At 41.0% G+C, this 27,739-nt stretch overlaps 1 protein-coding gene across 4 annotated transcripts in view; it reads right to left on the bottom strand.

Moving 5' to 3' along the window:
• LOC134355592 (protein unc-13 homolog A-like) overlaps positions 1-27,739 on the bottom strand; it is a 1,022,883-nt gene that overhangs the window by 473,789 nt on the left and 521,355 nt on the right. For all 4 annotated transcript variants that reach the window (XM_063065696.1, XM_063065695.1, XM_063065693.1 and 1 more), the window contains one exon: positions 11,596-11,660. In XM_063065696.1, coding sequence (XP_062921766.1) covers positions 11,596-11,660 — 65 coding nt within the window. The remainder of the gene's footprint in view (positions 1-11,595; positions 11,661-27,739) is intronic.

Genomic DNA, 27,739 nt, shown 5'->3' with positions numbered 1-27,739 from the left:
GGAGGGTGAGCAGCCAGTTGTCTTGGTACATGTTGGTACCAATGACATAGATTGGACAAAGGAGGAGGTCCTGAAGAGAGATTTCCTGGAGTTAGGAAGGAAGCTGAGAAGCAGGACCTCCAGGGTAGTAATCTCGGGATTGCTACCTGTGCCATGTGCTAGTGAGGGCAAGAATAGTAGGATCAGGCAGATGAATGCGTGGCTGAGAGACTGGTGCAGGGGGCAGGGCTTCAGATTCTTGGATAAGTGGGATCTCTTCTGGGGGAAGTTTCACCTTTTCAAAAAGGACAGGTTACACCTGAACCCAAAGGGGACCAATATCCTGGTGGGAAAGTTTAATAGAGCTGTTAGGGAGGGTTTAAACTAACTTGGCAGGGGGATGGGAACTGGAATGACAGAGCGGAGGAAGAGGAAAACAGAAGTAAATCTAAGATAGTGAGCAGTAAAGATGTCAGGAAAAACAGGCAGGTGATGGGGCAAATTTATAGCCATTGGGATGAGTTGCAGTGCACTAAAGTTGCAGTGAAATCAAAGCGAGAAATATCAAATACTGGTCTTAAGGTGTTATACATAAATGCATGCAGCATAAGGAATAAGGTGGATGATCTTGTCGTACAGCTACAGATTGGCAGGTATGATATTGTGGCCATCACTGAAATGTGGCTAAAGGATGCATGTCTCTGGGAGCTGAACGTCCAAGGATACACAGTGTATCGGAAGGATAGGAAGGTAGGCAGAGGGGGAGGCATGGCTTTATTGGTAAGAAATGATATTAAATCATTAGAAAGAGGTGATATAGGATCGGAAGGTGCAGAATCTTTATGGATTGAGCTAAGAAATTGCAGGGGTAAAAGGACCCTGATGGCAGTTATTTATAGGTCTCCAAACAGCTGCAGGGATGTGGACTACAAATTACAACAGGGAATAGAAAAGGCTTGTCAGAAGGATAGTGTTATGATAATTGTGGGGGATTTTAACATGGGAGAGGATTGGGAAAATCAGGTCGGCACTGGATCTCGAGAGAGAGAATTTGTAGAATGTCTGCGAGATGGCTTTTTAGAATAGCGTGTTGTTGAGCCCACTAGGGGATCGGCTGAACTGGATTGGGTATTGCATAATGAACCGGAGGTGATCAGAGAGACTGAGGTGAAGGAACCCTTAGGAGACAGTGATCATAACATGATTGAGTTCACTGTGAAAGTTGAAAAAGAGAAGCTGAAATCTGATGTGTCGGTATTTCAGTGGAGTAAAGGAAATTACAGTGGCATGAAAGAGGAACTGGTCAAAGTTCACTGGAAAGGGACACTGGCGGGAAAGACGGCAGAGCAGCAGTGGCTGGAGTTTATGCGAGAAGTGAGGAAGGTGCAAGACAGGTATATTCCAAAAAAGAAGAAATTTTCGAATGGAAAAACGATGCAACCGTGGTTGACAAGTCAAAGCCAAAGTTAAAGCAAAGGAGAGGGCATACAAGGAAGCAAAAATTAGTGGGAAGACAGAGGATTGGGAAGCTTTTAAAAGCTTACAAAAGGAAACTAAGAAGGTCATTAAGAGGGAAAAGATTAACTATGAAAGGAAGTTAGCAAATAATATCAAAAAGGATACTAAAAGCTTTTTCAAGTATATAAAGAGTAAAAGACAGGTGAGATTAGATATAGGACCGATAGAAAATAATACTGGAGAAATTGTAATGGGAGATGAGGAGATGGCAGAGGAACTGAACAAATATTTTGCATCAGTCTTCACTGAGGAAGACAGCAGGATACCAGACACTCAAGGGTGGCAGGGAAGAGAAGTGTGCGCAGTCACAATTACGACAGAGAAAGTACACAGGAAGCTGAATAGGCTAAAGGTCGATAAAACTCCTGGACCAGATGGAATGCACCCTCGTGTTCTGAAGGAAGTAGCTGTGGAGATTGCGGAGGCATTAGCTATGATCTTTCAAAAGTCGATAGATTCTGGAGGAATGGAAAATTGCAAATGTCACTCCGCTATTTAAGAAGGGCGCAAGGAAGCAAAAAGGAAATTATAGACCAGTTAGCTTGACATCGGTGGTTGGGAAGTTGTTGGAGTCGATTGTCAAGGATGAGCTTACAGAGTACCTGGAGGCATACGACAAGATAGGCAGAACTCAGCATGGATTCCTTAAAGGAAAATCCTGCCTGACAAACCTATTACAATTTTTTGAGGAAATTACCAATAGGCTAGACAAGGGAGATGCAGTGGATGTTGTATATTTGGATTTTCAGAAGGCCTTTGACAAGGTGCCACACATGAGGCTGCTTAACAAGATAAGAGCCCATGGAATTACAGGAAAGTTACATACGTGGATAGAGCGTTGGCTGATTGGCAGGAAACAGAGAGTGGGAATAAAGGGATCCTATTCTGGTTGGCTGCCGGTTACCAGTGGTGTTCCACAGGGATCAGTGTTGGGGCCGCTTCTTTTTACATTGTACATCAACGATTTGGATTATGGAATAGATGGCTTTGTGGCTAAGTTTGCTGACGATACGAAGATAGGTGGAGGGGCCGGTAGTGCTGAGGAAACGGAGAGTCTGCAGAGAGACTTGGATAGATTGGAAGAATGGGCAGAGAAGTGGCAAATGAAGTACAATGTTGTAAAGTGTATGGTTATGCACTTTGGCAGAAAAAATAAACGGGCAGACTATTATTTAAATGGGGAAAGAATTCAAAGTTCTGAGATGCAACGGGACTTGGGAGTCCTCGTACAGGATTCCCTTAAAGTTAACCTCCAGGTTGAGTCGGTAGTGAAGAAGGCGAATGCAATGTTGGCATTCATTTCTAGAGGAATAGAGTATAGGAGCAGGGATGTGATGTTGAGGCTCTATAAGGCGCTGGTGAGACCTCACTTGGAGTACTGTGGGCAGTTTTGGTCTCCTTATTTAAGAAAGGATGTGCTGACGTTGGAGAGGGTACAGAGAAGATTCACTAGAATGATTCCGGGAATGAGAGGGTTAACATATGAGGAACGTTTGTCCGCCCTTGGACTGTATTCCTTGGAGTTTAGAAGAATGAGGGGAGACCTCATAGAAACATTTCGAATGTTAAAAGGCATGGACAGAGTGGATGTGGCAAAGTTGTTTCCCATGATGGGGGAATCTAGTACGAGAGGGCATGACTTCAGGATTGAAGGGCGCCCATTCAGAACAGAAATGCAAAGAAATTTTTTTAATCAGAGGGTGGTGAATCTATGGAATTTGTTGCCATGGGCAGCAGTGGAGGCCAAGTCATTGGGTGTATTTAAGGCAGAGATTGATAGGTATCTGCATAGCCAGGGAATCAAAGGTTATGGTGAGAAGGCGGGGGAGTGGGACTAAATGGGAGAATGGATCAGCTCATGATAAAATGGCAGAGCAGACGCGATGGGCCGCATGGCCGACTTCTGCTCCTTTGTCTTACGGTCTACTTCAGTATTACTAGCTGTAATTATCATCTCCATACTCCACCAGCCTCCCTTTGCCCTCCTGATGTTTATCCCACTATTCCTTACTGGTTACCACTCAAGCATATATTGCAGTTCTAATGAGGAATCTCAGACCAAAACAGTAGCTCTGTTTCTCTTTCCCCAGGAGCTGTCTGACCTCAATTTTCCGATTTTTGTCTATTTTAGCCTGACTTGCCTTCATGGACTATATTTCCACTCATCATTCCTCTGGCTCCTCTAAGGAGCAGCTGATTTTCCTTTCTCACCAAAGCTTCAAAACATGATTATGCTTTCCTCTCTGGGGTCTACAGTGAATTATGATTGACAAGATGCTGCATCAATCCTGTCTCCTTTGTAAAGCCTTAACTTTCAACATCGCATTGCAATGACGATTTATTAGAAACATGAGAGAGTAGATTTTGAATCTTAAGAGTCGCACAGGGGTGTGTTTGGTTTAAGTGAGCAATTCACAATAATATTCCTTAGTTTGAGGTACACAGAATCCAATACACTTCTGCAGTGCATCTATCTTTCCCTTGAACATAGAACATAGTACAGCACAGTACAGGCTCTTCGGCCCACAATGTTGTGCCGACCCTCAAACCCTACCTCCCATATAACCCCCCACCTTAAATTCCTCCATTTACCTGTCTAGTAGTCTCTTAAATTTCACTAATGTATCTGCCTCTGCCACTGACTCAGGCACTGCATTCCACGCACTAACCACTCTCTGAGTGAAAAACCTTCCTCTAATATCCCCCTTGAACTTCCCACCCCTTACCTTAAAGCCATGTCTTCTTGTACTGGGCAGTGGTGCCCTGGGGAAGAGGCGCTGGCTGTCCACTCTATCTATTCCTCTTAATATCTTGTATACTTCTATCATGTCTCCTCTCATCCTCCTTCTCTCCAAAGAGTAAAGCCCTAGCTCCCTCAATCTCTGATCATAATGCATACTCTCTAAACCAGGCAGCGTCCTGGTAAATCTCCTCTGTACCTTTTCCAATGCTTCCACATCCTTCCTACAGTGAGGCGACCAGAACTGGACACAGTACTCCAAGTGTGGCCTAACCAGAGTTTTACAGAGTTGTGTCATTACCCCGCGACTCTTAAACTCTATCCCTCGAAAGCTAACACCTCATAAGCTTTCTTAACTACTCTATCTAACTGTGAGGCAACTTTCAGGGATCTATGGACACGTACCCCCAGATCCCTCTGCTCTTCCATACTACCAAGTATCCTGCCATTTACTTTGTACTCTGCCTTGGAGTATGTCCTTCCAACGTGTACCACCACACACTTCTCCAAGTTGAACTCCATCTGCCATTAGACATTAGACTCGTGCCAGAAGCTCAGCTTTCAAAAATAGATTGATCAGGACATAGTTTAAGGCCAAAGTGCAAAAATCTAGAATCAGAATCAAACCGGTTTTAAAGCCATCCACTTCCAGTTTCACCAGAAACACAAGATGCTTCGTTCACCTGAATATTATAGTGTTGTCATTCTTCATCTTAACAGACATTTTATTGTATACAAAGAGCAACCAGCTTCTGGGCTGAAAGGAGAGAAGAAATGCTCAGTCCAAGAGGTACAGCAAAACAGTGGTTATGTCATCAGACTAAGCTCTGCAGGCGTGAACAATTGATCTAGAATCATATAGAACTGTAGAATCACAAAATTGTACAGAATGGGCTCCTTTGAGCCACCTGATCCATTCCAGCCATGATGACTATCTGTGCTAATCTCATTTATCTACATTAGCCCCATGTTCCTCTATGTCTTTCCAAGTATCTGCCCTGGAACCTTCTAAGCGCTATATCTATGTCTACTACCTCTAGAAAACCTTCAACTCTGTTTGAAATCCTTATGCATCAGATCTCTCTTTATTACTACAGCTCTCCATTTTTGACAACATCCTGGTGAATCTCTTCTGCACTCCCACTATTACAACCTCATCCTTCCATTAGTGCAATGAACAGAACTGTACATAATGTTCCAAATGCAGTCTTTCAATAAGACAACAGCATGTTCGATTCCAACGGCTTCTATGGGGTCAACCAAAGATGTTGCTATCCTTTTTAAATAAAACTTTTCATTTGCAAGCTCCTGCAGGTCAAGATGGTGCCAGTGATTAATGATTCCTTGAGCGACATCTTTCAGATAGCCAATCTCTTCAATTATTTCACCTTTTCTACACCTTCTGCTTGTTCTTTTTGGCTTGATTGTGTTTTGGAGATTGTTGGAGCAAAGACAAGCTGTATTGTGTTTTGCGGATTGTTGGAGCAAAGACAAGCTATATTGTGTTTGACTGCAGTTCTGCAACATTCATGGACTCGGGCTCTTGGACTATATTTTTACTATGTGACTGTATTTTACTGACATCTTAAATGTGTTTGCTCTCTTAGTTGTGCTGCGAGATAGTTGGCACCTTAGCCCCGGAGAAATGCTGTGCCATATGGCTATATTCATGTCTGGTTGAATGGCAATTAAACATGAACTTGAAGTTAAGCAATGTTTTCTACAGCTGCAACATGTCAACTCTACTCTTATACTCAATGCCTCAGCCTAAGAAGCCAAGCAGATTCTATCCACCTGTGTCACCACCTTCAGTCAGCTACAGATTTGCATCCCAAGATCCTTCTGTACATCCAACACACCTACCTCAACCTGGACTTCCCAAACTGCATCACCTTGCACTTGAATGAATTAAATCCCATCTTCCACTGTTCTGCCCAGCTTTACAGCTGATCTATATCCCACAGTAGCCTTAGACAGCCTTCTTCGCTATTAATGGCTCTATCAATTGTCGTGTTGTCTACAAACCTGTTAAACAGATGATCTACATTCTCATTCAAGTCATTTATATATTTGTTGCAAGAACAAAGGTCCCATTAGCGATATCCATTGTATATCAGATGATACAGTTTTCAAAAACACCAATCCACCACTACACTCTGTTGCCATAACATCTGGAGAATTCAAATATAAGTAATGAAGTGAATCAGTAATAAGAAGCTAGTATCAGTAACAGTGTGATGAATAATCACTGTGCAGCCCAGAATGTTTATTGTCAACCTCAGCTTTTCAGCACAACAGAAGAAATTGTCCAAGGTTCAAGTTGCTTATCAATAACTAGGTTCTTATTGCTCAGTCTCCAGTTATTAAGTAACTTAGTCTTTGAAATACGTGGACACAGTGAAATCTCCCTAAATGAGGGTACTAATAGACACATAACTAATAAGACTTAAGGTCTTGACTGAAGTTTAGGAATCGAGAATGAGTACGTTCATTGTCATCATAAGAGCAACCACGAAACCACTGTCATAAAAATCCCTATGTTCATTAAATCCTTCAATGAAGGCGATCCAGGCAGTTGATGATTCATACTGTCTAACTATCGGAGGCAGATTATCATGCTCCCCTGTTCGGGGATAATAATGAACAATGAATAAATGTCAGCTTGAAGGATTTGGATGATTTTATACCATTGCATGTGGGCCAAAGAGGAGAAGGGGTGCTTGTTCAAACACAGCAAGCAGCTCACTAAATTTATCCACACCCACTATTTGGAACAATGCTGAATCCAATCTACCCATCAGATGATTCCACCAGTACAACCACCGCATGATACTGCCCTCAATCTGGCAATGGAGATCACTTGTTTGATCAACCACCACCCCTCCAGTGCTTCCTGTCACCTCCCTATTGCATTTAACTCTTTGTAGGCTTTAGTCTGATGAAGTGGCCAGCAGGTGCCTTCAGGCAGGAATCTCTCTAAAAGGCACCCCATAAAAGGGAACAACACATTCTTTCAACCTACACCTCACCAAAATTACCCACAGCCTAAATTTATCTTTGCAACTCTGAGATAGAGAAGCTTTGATTAGATTAAGCTAATTCAAACCAATAATTACAACGTTATTTACTAATTTTTATATATAGGACAGATTATCTGCATTTCAAAAAACAACAAAACTGTTCTGGTCAGCTGATCTAAAGCCTTCAAGAATTATATAGTACATTCCAATATTAAGAGTTTCTAATTAATTAATTAATTAATCTCTAAATTATCAGTGTGTATTCTAATTGCAAAATTATTTAACAAATCTAAACCAAATTTAAATGCTGGAAATATTCAGCAGGCAAGAGAACATAAAGAGGATTACTGCTCCAGGCCAGCAACTTTCAACAGAACTAGGAATTTAACTTTTCTGTTGAAAGGTCATCAACCCAAAATGTTGTATTTGTTTCACTTTTTCACCTGACCTACTGACAGCTTCCGGTGTTTTATTTAAAATTTGTAGCATCTGCAATTTGTTGATTTTCAAATATTAGAACCCTTCCAGTTTCAATGCTGGCATTTGAAACTTGATTACATTCCAATTTGTAAATTTGATAGCTATATAGACAGGAAAGGAATGGAGGGTTATGGGCTGAGTGCAGGTCGGTGGGACTAGGTGAGAGTATGAGTTCAGCACGGACTAGAAGGGCCGAGATGGCCTGTTTCGTACTGTAGTTGTTATATTGTTATATGGTAAAGTTTTTCTTGTAATTAAATTTAAAGAATGCTTCTCGCATTTTTTTAACTATTACCTCTTAACTATTACCGTCAATGGGTACAGATTTAGAGTAATCTAATATTTCTGCCTTGTATTTTGCTGAGTTTACTGACAATTGAAATAAGTAAAACTGTCTTCAAGAAGAATTATTATTTTAAATACTGTATGTCTTGGTACATACTAAATTATGTAAATGCTACATCAATGAACTTATTTAACAATAAAAATGTTCGTAAGTGAAACATTGATTAAAAAATAAACATTAAGTGTACTTGTGGAATGTGAAATGTAGTGAAATTTTTGAACCTTGGGCTCCCAGAAAGATCAAAAGAAAAAGACGGAGAATGAGCTTGGCCACTTCTCCATGTTTGCACTAGCCTGTTTCTTTGCTGATATTGCCTCTTGAAGTCAGAGAACCTCAAATCAGCATTAACATACACATACTCCATAGGAAACCTGTGAGGACTGCCATTGAAGATTGAGTAATATCATTGGTGCAATGGTGCAATGAAGGAGCGGAAGGGCCAAATGGTTCAGGCACTTTACTTCCCTGCACATCTTCCAGGCTGTCACTATGCAATTACAACAACATGGTCCCAATGACAGCAACACTTAGGACAATGCCTAAAAGGATGTTGCACAGGAAATGACATCATCACATGTCCCTTCTGATGTAGGATTGCAAGGGTGCCTCAGAAGTCCTGACAGGTATGACTGCATACTGTCTACAGTACCATTTACTATTTATTGTCAACTGTTTGCCTGTGCTGCACTCTACATAGATATTGAATTATATTTTATGAATTTATTTATGGTTATATTTTGTTTTATGTGCTGTGTATGATATATATTTTTGTTGGTGTACCATAGTCCAGAGAAAAATTGTTTTGTTTGGTTGTACAATCAGATGACAATAGATTTGAACTTGAACATAATGATGAGAATGGATGTGAGTTCAGTTTTCTTTGGGAGAAACTGATTTTCAAACAATCACATAAGTTTGGAAAAAATTTAAGCACAAACCAATTCAATTTCTAAGCACAACTCTTTCTTGGCAGAGATACTGTCTGGTTATTGAACTTCCAAAAATTTCTTATTTATTTCAGATTTCCAAAAAGTGCAGAGCATTCTCTACAAAAAAATCAATCAAGAGCACTGAATTAATGGAATTGTACAACACAGAAATGGACCTTTTCAGTCAACCATATCTACATTGACCAAGTTGCTTAACCACACAATTCCAATTTTCCTCACATTAGTGCCATATCCCTCCACTCCTTTACTGAAAAAGGACCCACTTTCCTCTCCTAATTGATTCCTTCTTCTTCAGCCCATTGCTTTTTCCACCTACCACCTCCTAGCTTCTCACTTCATCCACCCTCTCCAGCAACCCTCCTTCTCACCTAGCTTCACCTATCACCTGCAGGCCTGTACTCCTTCCTATCCCCCTAACTTCTCATTCTGCTTTCTGCCCCTTCCTTTCCAGAAGGATCTTGAGCAGAAAAATCGACCGTTTATTTCCCTCTACATATGCCTCCTGACTTACTGAGCTACTCCAGCCTTTTGTGTGTTGATCATAAGGCAAAGACCATAAGACATAAGAGTAGAATTTGGCAATTCATCCCATGAAGTCTGCTCTGCCATTCTAGCATTTCTGAAGATGCAGAATCTCTTGTATTTGTAACATTCTGGTTCCATCGGCTGTCTAAGTCTAGGGAAGATACCCTCTGGCCCCACCAAACATGGGAGACTGAAATGCAAAACTCCCAAATCCCCCTGTTTGTAAGGATGTTGTGTGATTTGTTACCTTGTTACAAATAATAATCAGGAATTAACAGACATTTTCCCGCATACAATTAAAAGATATAGCTTTATAATTCTTAATTTGACTAAAGGATTAATAAAGAAAAAGCAAAAAAAGGAGTGGGCCACTTTAAATGAAACAGTCTAATGTGCACAAATTGAAGTTCATGGTTTCCCCTTCGCCGATCCTCCTTCAATCTCTCTGGGCTTCGTCGACTCCCAGCCCCACTCTGGGTCAACTCCACCCACCTCTTCTCTCCTCTCAAAAGCCCAAAGCCCAACCTTAGTGTCCCTCACCAGAGAAACCTCCCCTGAATCTGTTCACCTCGAATAGATGACACACATTTCTCCTATCTCTTATTTGCAACAGTAACCCAAACAAACAGCTTACACGGAGAAAAGAAATGCAAAACAGAGAAAAAAAATGAACCATGTTAACCAGGGCATTACATATTTATAACTTAACCCTCAGATTTCTCACCTTAAACCTGTCCACTCTATTCTAGTGTAAACTACTCTATCTGTCCTAGCTATGCTCCTCATAACTTTACAAATCTCTAAAAGGTCACCCCTCAGCCTCCTACATTTCGATGAGAATAAATCCAAGCTATCCAGTCTCTGCTTATAACTACTGCCCTCTATTCTAGGCAACAACCTGGTGAATCGCTTCTGCACTCTCTCTATTGCTACCACATCCTTCTTGCAGAGTAGTGAAAAGAGCTGTACACATTGCACTATATATACTCTAGGCAATGCTTTTTGCAGTTGAAAACTAATGTTGTGACTCTTATACTCAATGCCTTGACCAACAAAGGCAAGCATAGCAAATGAAATCTTCACTCCCCTCTGTAGACGTGTCTCCATTTCAGGGAATTATGAGTTGGCACCTCAAATTCTCTTTGTCTATTAACACTTATGAGATCCCTGTTAGTTATTCAACATGTTTCCACTAGAATTTAACTTCCCAAAGTGCATTGCCTCACATGTGTCTGGATTAATTTCCATATGCCAACTCTCTAGTTGATCCACTGTATCCTTAAGCAACCTTCTTTGCTTTCTATGACTTCATCAATTTTCATGTTATTTGCAAACTTAGTATCAGACCATCTACATTCTCATATGTCATAGATGTATAATGCAACCAACATTCACCACTTGTTACAGACTTCCAGTAAAAGAAACTCCCATATATTATTACCCTCTATCTTCCATCAGCAAGCCAATTAGGATACTGTTTGCCAAAATGCCTCAGATACCTCATGCCTTAACCTGCTGGACCAACCTACCACATGGGACCTTGTCAAAAACGTACTTAAATCCGCATTTTCAATGACTACTGCTCTGCCTTCATCAATTTTCTAAATTAACTCCTAAAAATTCTCATTCAGTTTTGTAAGTCATGATATCCTCTGCAAAAAATCACTCTTAATTATTCTGCATAAAGGAGCCTCATTCTGGGATAACCGAAACATTTCTAAATACTGATTTTCAGCAATATGTAAAATATAAAATAAGAACTTGCACTAATGTAGGATTACACATTACATGAAGCCTTTTCATGGTGCTAATTCATATTTCCAGAACACCTTCAATATTGTTCTGCTCACAGGTCTGCCACTCAGTCTCCACCATCAGTGCTGTCTGACCTTAACAATCATTCGTTGTGCTTTTAATAGTTGTCTTCTCTAAGTAGACGATTCAAGATAAAGAGATAACAGTTTTCTTTTTAATTAGCAACAACAATTTTTATGTGAAATTTATTTTAGAAATCCATTGAGTATAATGTTTACTCACCCTCCTGGGGTCTTGAGGTTAGAAAGGCTAGATGCACCAAAAACATTTCCACTTGAGAGCTGAGCCTTTAATAAAGAATAACATTATTAAGACCTAAAAGATAAATATGTATCTTTATGAGACATTCCACATCTTTTCTTTTTGCTTTTTTATGAAATATATTATGAAGAAGTATGTTTGTGAAAGTTTATTTTCAGCGACAGATGTCCTGTTTACAAGTGCACCATATATTAAACACATGAAGACAAGAGAAATTCGATTTGCAAAGGTGAGTTCCATGCGAGACAATAGGATGGGAAATAAACATCTTTACTACAGAAACACATAACAATGCAACAAAATTTAAATGATAGTTCATGGAAGATGAAACACATCAAGTTAGAACCTGTTGATCCACAGAATTGTTATCTGAAAAAGAACCAAGGAGAAGAGGAAATAATATATTAGATATTCTAAATTAATATAATTTTCTTGTCCATTCATATATGATAAAGTGAATAAGTACTTTAGTTATCAGAATCTTGAGTCTAAGTGTTAATACCTTCCTGAATGGAATCTTAAGTAATCAAATTTAATTTAAACCAAGTGAAAAACAACTCCAAACATTGTAGAGCTGGTGAAAAAAATGAATTATATCTTTGAAAATTCCTACATAAATAGCTACTATTGGCATGGTGCATGCATAATCATAGATAATTATTTAAATGTCATTTCAACATTCATTTCAATCATTGCAAAGTCAAATTCTGACATAAATACATGATAATGACTTCAATTTTTATCTCTGAATAAAGAAAACTTCTTGTACCATACCACTTAACCTTAGATTTGGTACAAAGTCAGTTGCTTCTGTGGATGGTTACTCTCTATCATAGCATTAAAGACAAACCCCTTATTAAATAAGGAATCTTGCAATATTTGTTACCTTGACATAAAACTCTGGTTTGAACTTGTTTGCTGATTGCATATTCTGAAGGTATGCACTAACTGAAACCATCCAATCCTGTTCTTTATTCTGTACAGTATCAGTTGGTCCTGACATTGTATAAAAAAGTGCTCCAGAAACTAGATGCTAAATGCATGCACTAATAACATCAAGAGACTACTGCTTGTGCATTAGTATCAGTACCCAAAGATGTGCCAGTATCTAGCTGGCAAAAGTATGGTGGTTATAACATGACACAAATTACTATTTGCACTGTCAATCATCTTAACTTATATTATGGCAAGGGGCTATTTTAGCTAAATCCAGGCATACACAACATCAGCGAGTGTTAATCTGCCACTATTTACTGGTTACTATATTTGATAATTCTTTCCTTAATACAATTAGTGCAACTTACTTAAATTAATTAATGTCATGCAATTTATGCAATTCATGCAATGTCATCCACTGGTTATAAAACAATGCCTGTTAAATTCTACAATGCAATAGTTTGATAGAAATTATTAGCAAAGGAGAACTTTAAAATGAATTTTATATTAAGTGATTTGCATCGAGTGCTACAAGTTTTAAAAAACCACATATTCTGGAGCAGTACTCCATTATCTTTGGATGAAAATCAATTCCTCTGTTTAAGTTTTCAGGAGGTTGTAAATTGAGCGGTGGAGATTTGAGGCTGTGCCCTCTAGTTCTGGACACGATATAAGATACAGGAGCAGAAATAGACCATTCAGCCCATCAAGTCTGCTCCAGCCACTATAGGAAACATCCTCTTCACATCCACCTTACCTAGTCCTTTCAACATTTGGTAGGTTTCAATGAGATCCCCCTGCATTCTTCTAAATTGTCAAATGCTCTCATACATTAACCCCTTCATTCCTAGAATCATCCTCGTGAACTACCTCTGGACTCTGTCCAATGACAACACATGCTTTCTGAGATATGGAGTCCCAAACTGTTGACAGTACCTCAAGTGTGGCCTGACTAGTATCTTATAAAGCCTCAGCATTATCTTCTTGTTTTTATATTCTATTGCCCTTGAAATGAATGTCAACATTACATTTGCTTTCTTTACCACAGACTCAACCTGTAAATTACTTTCTGAGAGTCTTGCATGAGGACTCCAAATCCCTTTGCACCTCTGCTATTTGAATTTTCTCCCTATTTAGATAATAGTCTGCACTTTTGTTGTTTATCAAAATGCATTATCATACATTTCTCAACATTGTATTCCACTTGTCACTTAAACATTTAAAGTATCTTTGAACACCTAAAGACACTTGAACATTGATAAGCTGATACCATTTTATACTGTAATTCATATGTTACTGCAGAAATTTACACTTGTTCTGCACTTATGATTGTGTGGTTAAGAACAGCCCCAAGGCCATATTTAAGTTTGCTGATGAGTCCACTATCGTAGGCAGAATCAAATGTGGTAATAAATCAGCATGTAGGAAGGAGATAGGAAATCTGGTTGGAGATTAATTGTTATTGTGTAATGCATCAACAGTCATTTTGTCCATGGATCTCAGTGGCTCCCAGACAAAATATTAGAGGCCTGCACATTAACCAAGTCTGTGGAAGTGGAAACTATGCCATCCTATGGGTAAAAATCACAACTAGAAATGTCTGGTTGAAGTTTCAGAGCAGATTCTATCCAAGAATCATTGTAGTCTTGTTCCACTGTAGAATAAATTAATTTGGTACACCTTGAACTAAAAGAAAATAAATCACCAAGCAATGAATTTTCAGACTTGTGCTCTTGAAAATAGCACTCCACCTTTACTTTTTAAGTATTCTTCCAAGTCATTCTACTTAACCCAATCTATTTCCTCCAGATGATTCCTGACTTCAAAATTGTTTTAGCATTTGTTACTGCAATGTATCTGTTACTTCATCAGCTCTATAAATTATGAGTTCTCTCAATAGCCTAATACCTATTTTTGGTGGAAATTTATTTGCCGACAATACAACAGACACTGTACCTCACTTATTACAGCTTCCTAGATGCTGCAATCCAGTCCACTGACATAAAGGCTCTCCTTATGCAAGTGAGTACCTGTAAGTTTGGAGCAAGGTCGATTTCAATCCACTGAATGCTCAATTAACTGCTTAGCTGAAATGCTACAACTAGCTTCAGCGTCCGAGCTGGACAATTGAAAATTGGCTGGAAAGACATAAGGGATCAGATAATGGAACCAGATGAAGCTACCCTGCTCCAGCGAGGCACAGTGAATTACCACACTTTGACAGCAGGAGTATTGAGAGATTTTAAATGCATCTTATTTCATTTGCATAGTCTCAGTCAGTGTGCCGTGGGCAATGCTATATGATGGCAGCTGCTAGATACTTAATGAATGAGCGGCAAGGAAAGGTTTAACAAATGGGGCATCGGAAGCTTAGGGGTGACCTGATAGAGACAGGGTAGGTAGTCAGAATCTTTTTCCCAAGATAGAAATGCGAAATACTAGGGCATATATTTAAAGTGAGAGGGATAAATTTAAAAATATGTGAAAGGCAAGCTTTTTTTTTATACAGAGTGGTGGGTGCCTGGAATGTGTGTCAATGATTGTGGGAGAATTAGATACAACAGTGGTATTTAAAAGTCTTTTGACACATGGAAGTTCAGGGAATAGAAGGATATGGATCAAATACAACCCATGAATCTTTCTTTTATCCTCTTTTTCACTATTTATTTATTTTGTAGCTCGCAGTAATTTTAAGTCTTTTTACTATACCAAACACAAATCTCTGGTCAAGTTAGCACCAATGATATCCTTAAGTTTACTATCCTCACGTTTTCTGTTGGCACTGCTCCATCATCAGTACAGAAAAACTAAAATTGGAGTGGAATAAAGTGGGGGGGAATGAATTCTGTGACTGATCTTAATTGATCACATAATGTAAAAACAGGCAAGGACCAAATTATTCGTGAGCATTTCAACTTCAAAGTTCAACGTTCAAAGTAAAATTTATTATTGGAGTACACGTCACCACATACAACACTGAGATTCTTTTTCTGAGGGCATACTTACCAAATGTATAGAACAGTAACTACAAACAGGATCAATGGACATCAAACTGAGCAAATGTAGATATAAATGAAATAACAAGATAACAGAGTCCTTAAAGGAGTGTAGTTATTCCTTTTGTTCAAGAGCCTGATGGTTGAGGGGTAGTAACTGTTCTTGAACCTGGTGGTGAGAGTCCTCAGGCACTTGTACCTTTTATCTGATGGCAACAGGTGGGGAGGATCTTTGACGATGGTGCTGTTTTTCCACAGTAATTTTTCATGTAGATGTGCTCAATGGTTGGGAGGGTTTTACCTGCAATGTACTGGGCCAAATCCACTACCTTTTGTAGGAGTTTCCGCTCAAAGATATTGGTGTACCCATACGAGGCTGTAATGCAGTCAGTTTCCACCACGCACGTTTACCAAGGTTTTTGATGAGATGCCGCATCTTCGCAGACTCCTGAGGAGGTACAGGTGCGTTCATGCTTTCTTTGCAATTATATCTTTATGATGGGTTTAGGACAGGATATCTGAGATAGTGACACTCAGGAATTTAAAGTGACTGGCCCTTTCCACCTCTGATCTCTGATTATTACAGGCTCATGGACCTCTGGTTTCCCTCTCCTGAAGTCTACAATCAGTTCCTCGGTCTTATTGACATTGAATGAGAGGTTGTTGTTAATACACCACTCAGCCAAATTTTCAATCACCCTCCTGTATGCTGATTCATCTCCACCTTTGATACCGCCCACAACAATGGTGTCATCACCTGGCCGCGTAGTGTGCCAACAACAACCTGGCCCTTAACACCCAGAAGACAAAGGAGATCATTGCGGACTTCAGGCATGCTAGGAGCCACACCTACTACATCAACGGAGCTGTAGTGGAGCGTGTATCAAGCTTCAAATTCCTTGGTGTCCACGTTTCCGAGGATCTTACCTGGTCCCTGAACTCCTCCATCCTCATCAAAAAGGCACAACAGCACCTTTATTTCCTGCAGAGCATCAAGAAAGCTCACCTCTGTCCCAGGATACTGACGGACATTTACTGCTGTACCATTGAGAGCATACTCACCAACTGCATCTCAGTGTGGTATGGCAATTGTCCCGTATCGGACTGCAAAGCACTCCAGCATGTGGTGAAAACGGCCCAGCAGATTATTGGCACCCAATTGCCCACCATTGAGAACATCTACCATAACACCACCTGGGCAGGGCGAAAAGCATTATCAAGGATGCATACAACAGGAATTCTGCAGATGCTGGAAATTCAAGCAACATACATCAAAGTTGCTGGTGAACGCAGCAGGCCAGGCAGCATCTATAGGAAGAGGCGCAGTCGACATTTCAGGCCGAGACCCTTCGTCAGGACTGATCAAGGATGCATCTCACCCTAACCATGGACTTTTTACTCTCCTCCCATGCGGTAAGCGCTATCAGGAGCCTCCGCTCCCAAACCAGCAGACACAGGAAGAGCTTCTTACCTGAGACTGTGGCCCTCACATCACAGCGCTGAGGAGTATTGCACCCATATTGTACTGTCTCAGTACTTTTATATTTGTATGCTGTAGCACTTACTTTTTATTCGCAGTTATTTTGTAAATAACATTATTTTTTGTATTTCTGATGAGATGCTAACTACATTTCATTGGCTTTGTATCTGTACTCAGCACAATGACAATAAAATTGAATCTAACCTAATCTAATCAGCAAACTGGTGTATGGTGTTGGAGCTATACTTTGCCATTCGTCCCCCCCATCCCTTCCCACCGATCTCCCTCCTGGCACTTATCCTTGTAAGCAAAACAACTGCTACACATGCCCTTACACTTCCTCCCTCACTACCATTCAGGGCCCCAGACAGTCCTTCCAGGTGAGGCGACACTTCACCTGTGAGTCAGCTGGGGTGATATACTGCGTCCGGTGCTCCCGATGAGACCTTCTATATATTGGCGAGACCCAATGCAAACTGGGAGACTGTTTCGCTGAACACCTATGCTCTGTCCGCCAGAGAAAGCAGGATCTCCCAGTGGCCACACATTTTAATTCCATGTCCCATTCCCATTCTGATGTGTCTATCCACAGCCTCCTCTACTGTAAAGATGAAGCCACACTCAGGTTGGAGGAACAACACCTTATATTCCGTCTGGGTAGCCTCCAACCTGATGGTATGAACATTGGCTTCTCTAACTTCCATTAATGCCCCACCTCCCCTTCATACCCCATCCATTATTGCCCGTCCTCTAGGCTTCCCCCCTCCCTCTTTTCTTTCTCCCTAGGCCTCCCGTCCCATGATCCTCTCATATCCCTTTTGCCTGTCCAGCTCTTGGCTCCATCCCTCCCCCTCCTGTCTTCTCCTATCGTTTTGGATCTCCCCCTCCCCCTCCCATTTTAAAGATCTTACTAGCTCTTCTTTCAGTTAGTCCTGACGAAGGGGCTCGGCCCAAAACGTCGACTGTTCCTCTCCCTATAGACACTGCCTGGCCTGCTGCATTCACCAGGAACTTATGTGTGGAGCCTCAAAGAGATAGTTCACTACCACCTTCTTAAGAACAACTGGAAATAGATAATAAATGCTGGTTATAATGATTTTTTTCTAAATTAATGCTTTACATGACTGTTGTTCTATGTAATGAATTCTAATTAAATTTTACAGGTACATTATTGTTGGCTGATAACATACACCCAGTTCAGGTAACTACATGGACTTATTTCATCCTGTGCTGATTTCCATGACATCTTCTTTGCACCAATAATTAACACACTATTAAAATAGCTTCCATCTTGAAATCTGAACCATGTGAATGCTAGCAAAAATAATTTTGGCACATATTTCTCAATAGTCAGTTTCCTCATTAAGTTGATAAAGCAGTGGGTGTCAGGAGACCTGGTATACAATTCTGTGGGAATGTTGTCAGTGTAAACCAATTAAATATTGACAAACAATAAAATCAAATAGTTTGTGGAAAAGGAGGTACACGCAATCATTGAATATTTCATGCTCCGTAGACGACAAGCTATATATCAAGTTGGCCTCAACTACTGCATTATCTTTTTTAAAAGGAAAGTTCCAGCTTACAGAAACATAGAAACATAGAAAATAGGTGCAGGAATAGGCCATTCGGCCCTTCGAGCCTGCACCGCCACTTATTATGATCATGGCTGATCATCCAACTCAGAACCCTGCACCAGCCTTCCCTCCATACCCCCTGATCCCCGTAGCCACAAGGGCCATATCTAACCCCCTCTTAAATATAGCCAATGAACTGGCCTCAATGGGATGAACAATGGGATGAAGAAATCCTCTGACATCAAGACAAACATAGCATTGATTGTTACTAGTAGCTTACTAACATGATTCTTCTACCACTATATGTTATGTTTCTACACCTACAAATCACTAAAACATGGTGTAAAGTAGCATCAGCACATTGGGCTTCAGTGAAGGTAATCTCGAATACATTGTACAATGGGCTGATGCCAATTTCGATAAATACTTTAAGTTGTTGTGATGTCTTATTCCTTTCCTATTTCACTCTTGGAGTCGTATTTATAGAACATGCCCTTTGGTCTCCCAAGTCCATATTGACAGCCAAGTACCTAATTGCACTCCTTTTCTGACTTTTAATGACAGTTGGCAATCCAATTTAAAAATGCATTACATCCACCAACTGGACCGGAGTTTGGTGCAGAGATTTGGGAAATAAAACCCCTACTAGTTCTTTATCAGATGAAAACTAAATTACCCCAAAATGCCTTATAGATTGTAAATAATGAAAGACAATATTGTGAATTAAAGTCACTTCCATAATTTAATCAAATTTTTTAAATGAAATCTATCAACCCCCAAAGGTGGTAGTGAAGCCTGCATTCTAACAGTGGGTCAGATTTTCTGCTAGAAGCTCTTTAAACTTCATTTCATACTAAAAATATTGGTTTACAGGTCTCTGCACATAGAGCGGAATGAGCAGGTTGATTGGTTGGCAAAAAAATCTGTTAAAAGTTCATCTGTGGATATAGATGTTCCACTTAGCAAATCAGAAACTAGGGGGTTGGTGGGGTTAAGAATTAGGGGATTATGGCAACTTTGAATATGAAATGAAGTTTAAAGAGCTTCCAGCAGCAAATCTGGCCCACTATTAGAATCACCTGTTTTAAGACTAATCAAACCCAAAAATTAATTTGAACAAATTACAACTTTGCAAGGAAAAATTCCCTCTGCCCACTGTAAGCCCAAAATGATGGCAACCAATCGTTAGTAAGTTATTTCTTTATTGTTACCTACAATTCAGTCACAAAAACAGTCATACCAACATCCCCATTATTATTTAATCCATCAGAAAAAATGGCTAGCATATCATAATAATTTTCCTTAACGTATTGATGAGCCTGCAGACACTCAGGCATATCAGGATCCTTATACTTCAAAAAAAAAGCAGGCAACCTAAAATCAACTAAAGTCATTGAAAAAACCAAGATGGGGTTACTGTTAAAGCTACAGTTGGACATACTGCATAAACCAGCATACCCATATTCCTAGCATGATAAGAACCCAGCCACCCAAACTAAAAACACTCTTCTTGTGATGTTCCCAACAGTCTTCCAATACACTTTTAATAGGGTGATCAGCTCTCTGCGAGTCAACTGAATCCAGTATGTTAACGTCAACCTCAACCTCCAAATCTGTGAGGGTAATTGTCCCATTTCAACCAGTAAAGCCGAAAGAGAAGACTACCTGACTGCACGACCTCACAATCTTAAAGCCTGTGCAAGTTTCACATCCAAACATTTTAAATTTGAAGATGAAGCTCATCTATAAGTCTCACAGTCTTAATCAAGTACAGATTAAACAATTATAAATGGTCAACGGTGATTTTCATGTAGCACTCCAAGAATACCAACATAGGCACCTGAGGATATTTAATGGTGAACGCAGCAGGCCAGGCAGCATCTCTAGGATGAGGTACAGTCGACGTTTCGGGCTGAGACCCTTCGTCAGGACTAACTGAAAGAAGAGATAAAAAGAGATTTGAAAGTGGGAGGGGGAGGGGGAGATCCAAAATGATAGGAGAAGACCGGAGGGGGAGGGATGGAGCCAAGAGCTGCACAGTTGATTGGCAAAATGGATATGAGAGGATCATGGGACAGGAGGCCTAGGGAGAAAGAAAAGAGGGAGGGGGGAAGCCCAAAGGATGGGCAAGGGGTATAGTGAGGGGGACAGAGGGAGAAAAAGGAGACAGAGAGAAAGAATATGTGTATATAAATAAATAACGGAAGGGGTACGAGGGGGAGGTGGGAAATTAGCGGAAGTTTGAGAAGTCGATGTTCATGCCATCAGGTTGGATGCTACCCAGACGGAATATAAGGTGTTGTTCCTCCAACCTGAGTGTGGCTTCATCTTTACAGTAGAGGAGGCTGTGGACAGACATATCAGAATGGGAATCGGACGTGGAATTAAAATGTGTGGCCACCGGGCGATCCTGCTTTCTCTGGTGGACAGAGCGTAGGTGTTCAGCTTAACGATCTCCCAGTCTGTGTCGGGTCTCGCCAATATATAGAAGGCCACATTGGGAGCACCGGATGCAGTATATCACCCCGGCCGACTCACAGGTGAAGTGTCGCCTCACCTGGAAGGACTGTTTGGGGCCCTGAATGGTAGTGAGGGAGGAAGTGTAAGGGCATGTGTAGTACTAGTTCCGCTTACAAGGATAAGTACCAGGAGGGAGATCCATGGGGAGGGATGGGGGGGACGAATGGACAAGGGAGTCACGTAGAGAGCGATCCCTGTGGAAAGCAGAGAGAGGGGGGGAGGGAAAGATGTGCTTAGTGGTGGGATCTCATTGGAGGTGGCAGAAGTTAAGGAGAATTATATGTTGGACCCGGAGGCTGGTGGGGTGGTAGGTGAGGACAAGGGGAACCCTATTCCTAGTGGGGTGGTGGGAAGATGGAGTGAGAGCAGACGTGCATGAAATGGGGGAGATGCGTTCGAGAGTGGAGTTGATGGTGGAGGAAGGGAAGCCCCTTACTTTAAAAAAGGAGGACATCTCCTTCGGCCTGGAATGAAAAGCCTCATCCTGAGAGCAGATGCGGCGGAGATGGAGGAATTGCGAGAAGGGGATGGCACTTTTGCAATAGACAGGGTGAGAAGAGGAATAGTCCAGATAGCTGTGAGAGTCAGTAGGCTTATAGTAGACATCGGTAGATAAGCTGGCTCCAGAGATAGACACAGAAAGATCTAGAAAGGGGAGGGAGGTGTCGGAAATGGACCAGGTAAACTTAAGGGCAGGGTGAAAGTTGGAGGCAAAGTTAATGAAGTCAACGAGCTCAGCATGCGTGCAGGAAGCAGCATCAATGCAGCCGTCGCTGTAGCGAAGGAAGAGTGGGAGACAGATACCAGAATAGGTTTGGAACATAGATTGTTCCACAAAGCCAACAAAAAGGCAGGCATAGCTAGGACCCATACGGGTGCCCATGGCTACACCTTTAGTTTGGAGGAAGTGGGAGGAGCCAAAGGAGAAATTATGAAGAGTAAGGATTAATTCCGCTAGACGGAGCAGAGTGGTGGTAGAGGGGAACTGGTTAGGTCTGGAATCCAAAAAGAAGCAGAGAGCTTTGAGACCATCCTGATGGGGGCTGGAAGTATATAGGGACATCCATAGCGAAAATAAAGCGGAGGGGTCCAGGGAACATAAAATCATCGAAAAGTTTCAGAATGTGAGAAATGTCACGAACATAGGTAGGAAGGGATTGAACAAGGGGCGAAGTATGCATGGCAGGAGGAAAGATGGCGGCGCGACGCAGTGCGCATAGCCTCTCTGGTGAAATGATACCATATTTATTAAATCAGGACCTTGCACAATTCTGATTTGATGGAGACAGCCGTGAGAAGCACGGAGGAACATCTGGAGAAACTTCTGAAATGCCCGGTTTGTTGGCGCTGCTACTGTCGATCGAGAATCTCTGGAGGGAAGGCCCCTAATCCTCGGCTTTGCCTGCTGCTGGCGGCCGGGGCTTGAGTCGAAGTGCTTGGCAGAGATGGTGCTCGGTGCTCGGTATCAGAGGCTGGTCGGAGGCTCGAAGTTTTCGGATGACTCAGAGTCGGACTGTGGTCAGACATGGCAGGGAGAGTTTTCTTCCTTATCCCGTCTGCGTGCGATGTGGGACTTTCGAGAGACTTTGAACTTTTTTACCGTGCCCATGGTCTGTTCTTCATCAAGTTATGGTATTTTTTGCACTGTTGTAACTATATGTTATAATTACAAACAACAGGAATTCTGCAGATGCTTCCTATAGATGCTGCTTGGCCTGCTGCGTTCACCAGCAACTTTGATGTATATATGTTATAATTATGTGTTTTTTGTCAGTTTTTCAGTCTTGGTCTGTCTTGTGTTTCTGTGATATCACACCAGAGGAATATTAGATTAGATTAGATTTTGAGAACATGCAGTCCTCATAATCTAATCTTATCTAATCTAAATGAGTTTGGTAGGGCAGAAGCAAGCTAAGACAATAGGTCTACCAGGACAGGCAGGTTTGTGGATCTTGGGTAGGAGGTAGAAATGTGAAGTGCAGGGTGTGGGAACTATAAGGTTGGTAGCAGTGGATGGGAAATCCCTTGAGTGGATAAAGTCGGTGATGGTGTGGGAGACAATGGCCTGGTGCTCCTTAGTGGGGTCACGATCGAGAGGTAAATAAGAGAAGGTATCCGCAAGTTGCCACTGTGCCTCGGAAAGGTGCAGATCAGTATGCCAGACTACAACTGCACCCCCCTTATCAGCGGGTTTTATAGTAAGGTTAGGATTAGTGCGGAGGAAGTGGAGAGCAGAGCATTTGGAAGGAGTGAGGTTGAAATTGGAACAAGGTGCGGTGAAGTCGAGACGGTTGATGTCCCGTTGGCAGTTAGCAATAAAGAGATCCAGAGCAGGCAGAAGACCAGAGTGGGATGTCCATGAAGAGGAGGAGGGTTGAAGAGGGGAGAAGGGGGTCATCGGTGAGAGTGGAAGAGTCCCTGCCGAAGAAGTAGGCTCGAAGATGGAGCCGGTGGAAGAAGAGTTCCATGTCATTGCGAACGCGGAACTTGCTGTGGTGTGGGTGAAGGGGGACAAAGGTGAGGCCCTTACTGAGGACAGAGTGCTCTGCTTCAGACAGTTGAAGGTCAGAGGGGCTGGTAAAGACCCAGCACGGATGAGAAGTGGGATCAGAGGAGGGAGGGGGAGGGAGGCTGGTGGTGTCAATGGAGAGGGGAGGGTTGGGGTGAGAGAAAGATGGAGCCTCTGAGGGCCCAGGAGCAAAAGCAGGATCTCTCAGTGGCCACACATTTTAATTCCACATCCCATTCCCATTCTGATATGTCTATCCACAGCCTCCTCTACTGTAAAGATGAAGCCACACTCAGGTTGGAGGAACACCACCTTATATTCCATCTGGGTAGCCTCCAACCTGATGGCATGAACACTGACTTCTCAAACTTCCGCTAATGCCCCACCTCCCCCTCGTACCCCTCCCATTATTTATTTATACACATTCTTTTTCTCTCTCTCCTTTTTCTCCCTCTGTCCCTGTGACGATACCCCTTGCCCATCCTCTGGGCTTCTCCTCTCCCCCTTTTCTTTCTCCCTAGGCCTTCTGTCCCATGCTTCTCTCATATCCCTTTTGCCAATCAACTGTCCAGGTCTTGGCTCCATTCCTCCCCCTCCCGTCTTCTCCTATCATTTCGGATCTCCCCCTCCCCCTCCCACTTTCAAATCTCTTACTAGCTCTTCTTTCAGCTGGTCCTGACAAAGAGTCTCGGCCCGAAACATCGACCGTACCTCTTCCTAGAGATGCTGCCTGGCCTGCTGCATTCACCAGCAACCTTAATGAGTGTTGCTTGAAATTCCAGCATCTGCAGATTTCCTCGTGTTTGCGTGAGGATATTTAATGTTACTTTACATCTATCAATTATTTTACTGATACGGTGTTTCCATGTCAGATTTTATCCAGCCACACAGCGAGAAATCTTACCACTGACACTTCTTCAAGAGTTTGACTGTATAATTTCAAATCAAGTGCAGGTCTATTGATACCCTTTGTAAAACACACAGCTTGTGTTTTAGCTACTGAAAGCTTAAAACCCCACTGTTCAACCTTATTAATCACTAAGTGCATCTTATCTACAGTTAAATTGAAATTTTTACATCTAATCTAATCCATCATCTGCAAAAAGTAATTTACCCACCCCAGTACCTATCTCAAGAGAAAATATCATTAATCATAATATTAAACATTACGGGGCTACAAATACTGCCTTGTGTGGTCCCATTCTCTATCTCATAGAAGCCCGACTATACCTTACCCACCCTTACCTGCATAGACTGTCTAAATAAAAACACTCAGAAAAGAATTACATAGCCTTCTTCTGACTTCTAATTTCCACAATTTAAACAAAAGACTTTCTTTCCATTAAATATCATAAGCTTTTTCAGCATCAAAAATACTGCTATTACAACTTCACTTACCTGTACTATCCAAACCTTTCCAAAATCTGCTATGTTAAAACACTTTATCACCTCTCTTTTCCAAAATATAATTCAACCGCCCTATTATCATATATTCCTTAAGTTTACATAATTGGTGTGTTAATGATATTGGTCTATAACTGGAAGAATTTGACAGGGATTTCCCAGGTTATAGAATAGGCATGACTACTGCTATTTTCCAAGAAGAGAGAAGATGGCCAAAAGTTCAAATATAATTTAAAAATGAAATATTATCTCAAAAGAGTTGTCACCTATACGTTTAAACATACAATAACATATATCATACTTTCCTGGAGCCGTCTGACCTGTCCTATTAAAAGCTTTCTTGAATTCACAAAAAGAGAACTCTACATCACTAATACTATCATTGTTACAGCTGGCTTCCAATACATCAGGGTATTCACTGGAAGCCTTATCTTGATACGGTTTAGCCTCTTCACTGAAATTATCTTGATTATGAATTGCAGCAAACGACCGAGCCAGTAACTCAACCTTTTCTATTTCAGTAACATCGTATTACCTTCTTCAATCAATACTAGAATGTTATTAACCTTATGAATCCCCCATTTTCTTAATCATACTCCAAGCATCTTTAAGTTTAATATCCCTTCCAATACTATCACAATATGACCTCCAGTAAACTTTTTTCACAAACTTCACCACTTTCCTCACCACGTCTCGTACCCTTTTATACTTAATAAGGTCATCTCTTAACTTTCCTGAACACCTTATTCCTCTCCCTAATTGCCTCTGCACACTCCTCAGTCCATGGTACAGCCTTTCTCCTATTAATGCCCTTTTTAATAGGAATCACTTCCACCACAATTTGATGAATAATGTGACATAACCTTACATTGCAGAAATCCATATCATCCTCAATATTCAGCCTTGACAGAGGTTCATCAGATAAAATCTTAAACTTCTCCCTATTTGCTTTACCAGAATTCCACCTCCTAAAAGTGGCCTCCTGTTCACTTTATAAATCCAAATCCAAGCTTATAAACATAGGAAAATGATAACCCACCAATGTTTGATCTCCCACGACATCCCACCCACTCACTCCAGCCAGAATGTTTCAAACTAAAATTAAATCTATAGCAGTTTCAGAACTATTATGAACATTAAATATTGTACCCCTACCATCATTAAGACACACAAGATGAGAAATATCTCAAAATTCTACAATCAAACCATTACCATCATTCTGTGAACAATCCCACAGTGAACAATGTACATTAAAATCTCCACACAACACTTAGTGAGCTAGAGCTACATATATTTTCTAACAAATCAATCAAAAGCTTTTCACAAACAACAGGAATTCTGCAGATGCTGGAAATTCAAGCAACATACATCAAAGTTGCTGGTGAACGCAGCAGGCCAAGCAGCATCTATAGGAAGAGGCGCAGTCGACGTTTCAGGCCGAGACCCTTCGTCCTGACGAAGGGTCTCGGCCTGAAACGTCGACTGCGCCTCTTCCTATAGATGCTGCTTGGCCTGCTGCGTTCACCAGCAACTTTGATGTATAAAAGCTTTTCACAATTTGTGTTAAAAATTTACCAATTTAATACTGTTGAATCAAATATTTCGACTACAAGTACCTCATACACTTCATTTACATTTGCAATGTTATATCCTATCCCTTTCCTTATCAAACTTGCAACACCACCCCCTCTACCAACTAACCTATAACCCCTATTCAATATAATCCTGCAAAGGAAATCTTAAGTGTGGTAACAACAAGGTTCCCTGAATACGTATAATATCGGGTGGATCTGATAAATCAGAAATAAACTTCTTAGAAGTCTTGACCATTAGAAATTAGGCTTCTCGTATTCCACTGCAATTTTCTTAATCCCATTATGTACCTTCACAGTGAGAATGATATACAGATAACCCACCTATCAGAGCTTCATTTACAGCTTCCCACATAACACCAGTTATACCAAGATATTTTTCACAATAATTTTACTTTTCTCAGTATGACTGGATGCCTGAGCAGTACAATTCACCACATCCGTTATAGACACCACAAACTTATTTTATCAACTAATAAAGTATCTTTAGTAAGAAACTGTGATGCTGACATATAGTCGCTGACCTCACATTCTGTTCTCTGACTGTCAATACTTTATCAATATTCAGTCATCCTCCATAAGCTGAACTATGTTCTCCTCTGCAATTACAACAATTAAACTTTACACCTTCTTCACAATCTTCATATTTATGTTCCCTACCACACTTACTACACCTTAGTTTCCCACAACATACTGACGCAACATGCCCAAATCTCTGACATTTGTAACATCTAAGCAGAGGTGGAATATAAGCTCGTAGATTATAACTAAAATACCCCTAACTATCTTTATCAGAGAGCTTCACTCATCAAAATATATCAATACAGATGAACTATCCATTGTTTACCCATTTCTGACTACTTGCAAACTCTTTACCGCCTTTGCCTTCCAATAAATGAGATTTAACCTCCTCTATCAAAATCTCCACCAGAACACACATTACAACACCCCCAATACCTCTATTTTCATTAGGTAACATAGATACCTGCCTTTTACTGGACAGCAGCACAGACACAGTAGAAACATTCCCGCGCTGGTCCAAATCAGAGCTTGAAAGACCCAGTCTCCATAAAAGAGAGGTACTGTCTATT

This window comes from Mobula hypostoma, chromosome 13 (assembly GCF_963921235.1).
Source record: "Mobula hypostoma chromosome 13, sMobHyp1.1, whole genome shotgun sequence".
Lineage (NCBI taxonomy): Eukaryota > Metazoa > Chordata > Chondrichthyes > Myliobatiformes > Myliobatidae > Mobula > Mobula hypostoma.
This window is presented reverse-complemented; position numbering and strand designations above follow the sequence as displayed.